The 2,900-nt window shown below is 40.3% G+C and overlaps 1 protein-coding gene across 2 annotated transcripts in view; it reads right to left on the reverse strand.

The window, feature by feature from the left end:
* Nucleotides 1-2,900, reverse strand: part of Naa25 (N(alpha)-acetyltransferase 25, NatB auxiliary subunit) — a 72,951-nt gene that overhangs the window by 47,939 nt on the left and 22,112 nt on the right. For both annotated transcript variants that reach the window (XM_023720581.1, XM_023720580.1), the window contains one exon: nt 1,481-1,650. In XM_023720581.1, coding sequence (XP_023576349.1) covers nt 1,481-1,650 — 170 coding nt within the window. The remainder of the gene's footprint in view (nt 1-1,480; nt 1,651-2,900) is intronic.

Raw genomic sequence — 2,900 nt, forward strand, 5'->3', positions numbered from 1 at the left:
TTTTTTTTTTTTTTTTTAAAGTCAGGGTCTTGCCATACAGTTCAGGCTGGTCTTGAGTTCACTTTGTAGTCTAGATTGCTCTAATTCATTTAAAAAAAAAAATTATAGGAACAACTCTATTAAAAAAAGGACAGCTGGGCCAGGGGGATAGCTCAGTAGAATAAGCACTTGCTTAGCAAGTGCAATGTCCTAAGTTCAATCCCCAGTACCACAAAAGAAAAAAAAAAAAGCTAAGATCTTCATCAAATTTCCTACAGATGTACTGTTTTATTATCTGTAACACTCTTTTCACTCTAGGTTATTGTTTTTATAAATTTTTCTCTTCAGTAATATTCGCTCTAATTACAACCAATATTCTTTTGTCCATACTTTTCTGAGTACCTGGAGCAGGTTCTCAATAAAAATTTTATCTACTTCATGAAATCTGAAACTTTTACGAAACTGGAAATTTTTCTTTGTAAGTAATTTCATCTTATTGTTGCGTCTGTGAGAAGTGATGGACTAGAGAGAGCTGCTAATAAGCCATGTTGAATATGTGATTAAAGACTAATTTGTATTGTCTCCCTAGTATAAGAACTTAAAAGAGGAATTATATATAGAAAGTTACAACACAAAAAAAAAGGAAAGCAAGAACTTGAGGACTGGACAATGAGGAGTGGGCAAGGAGAAAAGCTGAGAAACATGACAGGGGCAAAGCCATGCATTTGTACATGAGATGGCTGGGGCAGTGATCCTGGGGGACATCAGCAGGTTTTTGAGACTAGCGGTTGGCTGGTGAGACTCTCACCCTGACTAACTGTATATGCTGGTGCCCGTGAGCCAGGCAGCTGCACTGAGGACAGCGATGTGTAATAGAGGGGTCATGCTTGGAGTGCTTGCCATCGTGGTCTTCTAAATATGTACTTCTTGCCATGACATACCATTTATTGCCATAATATCTCTCAAGTAAAGGCTTTTTTTTTTTTTTTAAAGGGTAATAAATTGGAAAAAAAAGACACAAGAATAAGAAAAAAATAGTCACAGGTCTGTCCTATTACAATTCTGTATATGGTTAGATTTCTAAATTTCTTTGTAAAAATATGTTAATGCTTATTTCTACTTTCATAAAATTATTTTTCCTTAAAAAAAAAAGGGGGGGGGCTGGTGAGATGGCTCAGTGGTCTAAAGCACCTACTTAGAACAAGCTAAGCTAAACAAAGCACAAGGACCATGGTTCAATCCCCCAGTACCACATGCCAGCCAGCCCCGCCCCCTGGTGGGCTGAGCTGGCCACACACACACACATAAATAAAAATTTAAAAAAAAAAAAAAAAGACTAATTTGGCAAGCAACCCATGCAGTTAGTAAATATTTTCAGGTTATGAAAATGTCTGCTTTCCAAACATGAGCTTGTCACTACAGGCCTCTGAGCACTGCACTGGTATACTAGTGTCACCTTTCTATCTTCTCCAGGATCCCCAACTACCATACAGTTTCTTACCTAGCTTATACTCATCATTACAGCCTTGACTTCGTAAACGCCTAATCAGCTCCAGTTTAGCTAGATGTGGTCCTCGGAGATGGCGAGAACTTTTGGATTCTTCCGTTATTCGATCTTCTATAAACTTCACAGCTTCTTCTGCAGAATAATGTACTTCACCTTCTAAAGAACTGGGTATAAACATATGAAAACAGTTTTTATTGCCTCTACCATCTCATGAAGAAAGTCAAACCAAATTAATCATTTAAAACAAATTAAAAAATAAAAATAGGAAAAAAATGGCACTTTCCCCTAATTTTAGCATTTGACTATGTGTTGATACATGACTAACCACTTTAAATTCTTATTGTTGGGGGTTTTTTGTTTGTTTTTAAACAGGGTCTCACTATATATCCCAGGTTAGGGGGCCAGGGAGATAGCTCAATAGAATAAGCACTTGCCTGGCAAGCACAGGGTCCTGAATTCAATCCCTGGTACCACACACACACACACACACAAAAGGAACTGTTATAAGGGCCAAGGAGATGGCTCAGTGGAATAAGTGCTTCCCTGGCAAACACAAGGGCCTGAGTTCAGTCCCTGGTTCCGCCAAAAAAACCCCAAAAGAAACAAACCAACCAAATACATAGCCCAGGCTAGCCTTGAACTTGTGGCAATCCTCCTGCATTAACTTTCTAACTCCTGGGATTACCCATATGTACCACCAAACACAACTTCAATTCCTTTCTTAAAAAAATAAAGAGGACCCACGAGATAGTCCAGCAGACTAAGCGCTTGTTTAAGCAAACGCAGAGACCGGGGTTCCATCCCCAGCACCACATGCCATGTTGGCCCTGCCCCTGGGTGTGCTGAGCCGCCAACAAGACAGGGCATGGTGGCACATCCCTGTAATCCCAGTGCTGGGGAGGCTGAAAACAGGAGGACCACTATGAGTCTGGGCTACATAGTGAGACCCTGTACCAAATAAATAAAAAAAATAAAAAAGAAGCCAGGCATGGTGGTACACACCTATAATTTCAACACCCAGGCAGCTGAAGCAGGAGGGTCTCAGTGAGTTCAAGGCCAGCCTGGGTTACATAGTTAAGTTCAAGATGAGCCTTTCCTGCATTATTAGACCCTGTCTCAAGCATACATACATGCATATATACATACATAGATTAGATGGATAATTGTGTGCATATATATGTAACAGCCTAATAAAAAAGTAAATGTTATTGCCTAAAAAAGTTGGAAAAAAAAAAAAAAAACTAGATGACTTAATATTATAAAGTAATGGGGGGGCTGCAGAGATGGCTCAGTGGTCTAAAGCACCTACTTAGAACAAGCTTAGCAAAGCATGGGGACTGCGGTTCGATCCCCCAGCACCACACGCCAGCCAGCCCCGCCCCCTGGTGGGCTGAGCTGGCCACACACACACCTC

Source organism: Octodon degus, unplaced genomic scaffold (assembly GCF_000260255.1).
Source record: "Octodon degus isolate 3935 unplaced genomic scaffold, OctDeg1.0 scaffold00076, whole genome shotgun sequence".
Classification (NCBI taxonomy): Eukaryota; Metazoa; Chordata; class Mammalia; order Rodentia; family Octodontidae; genus Octodon; species Octodon degus.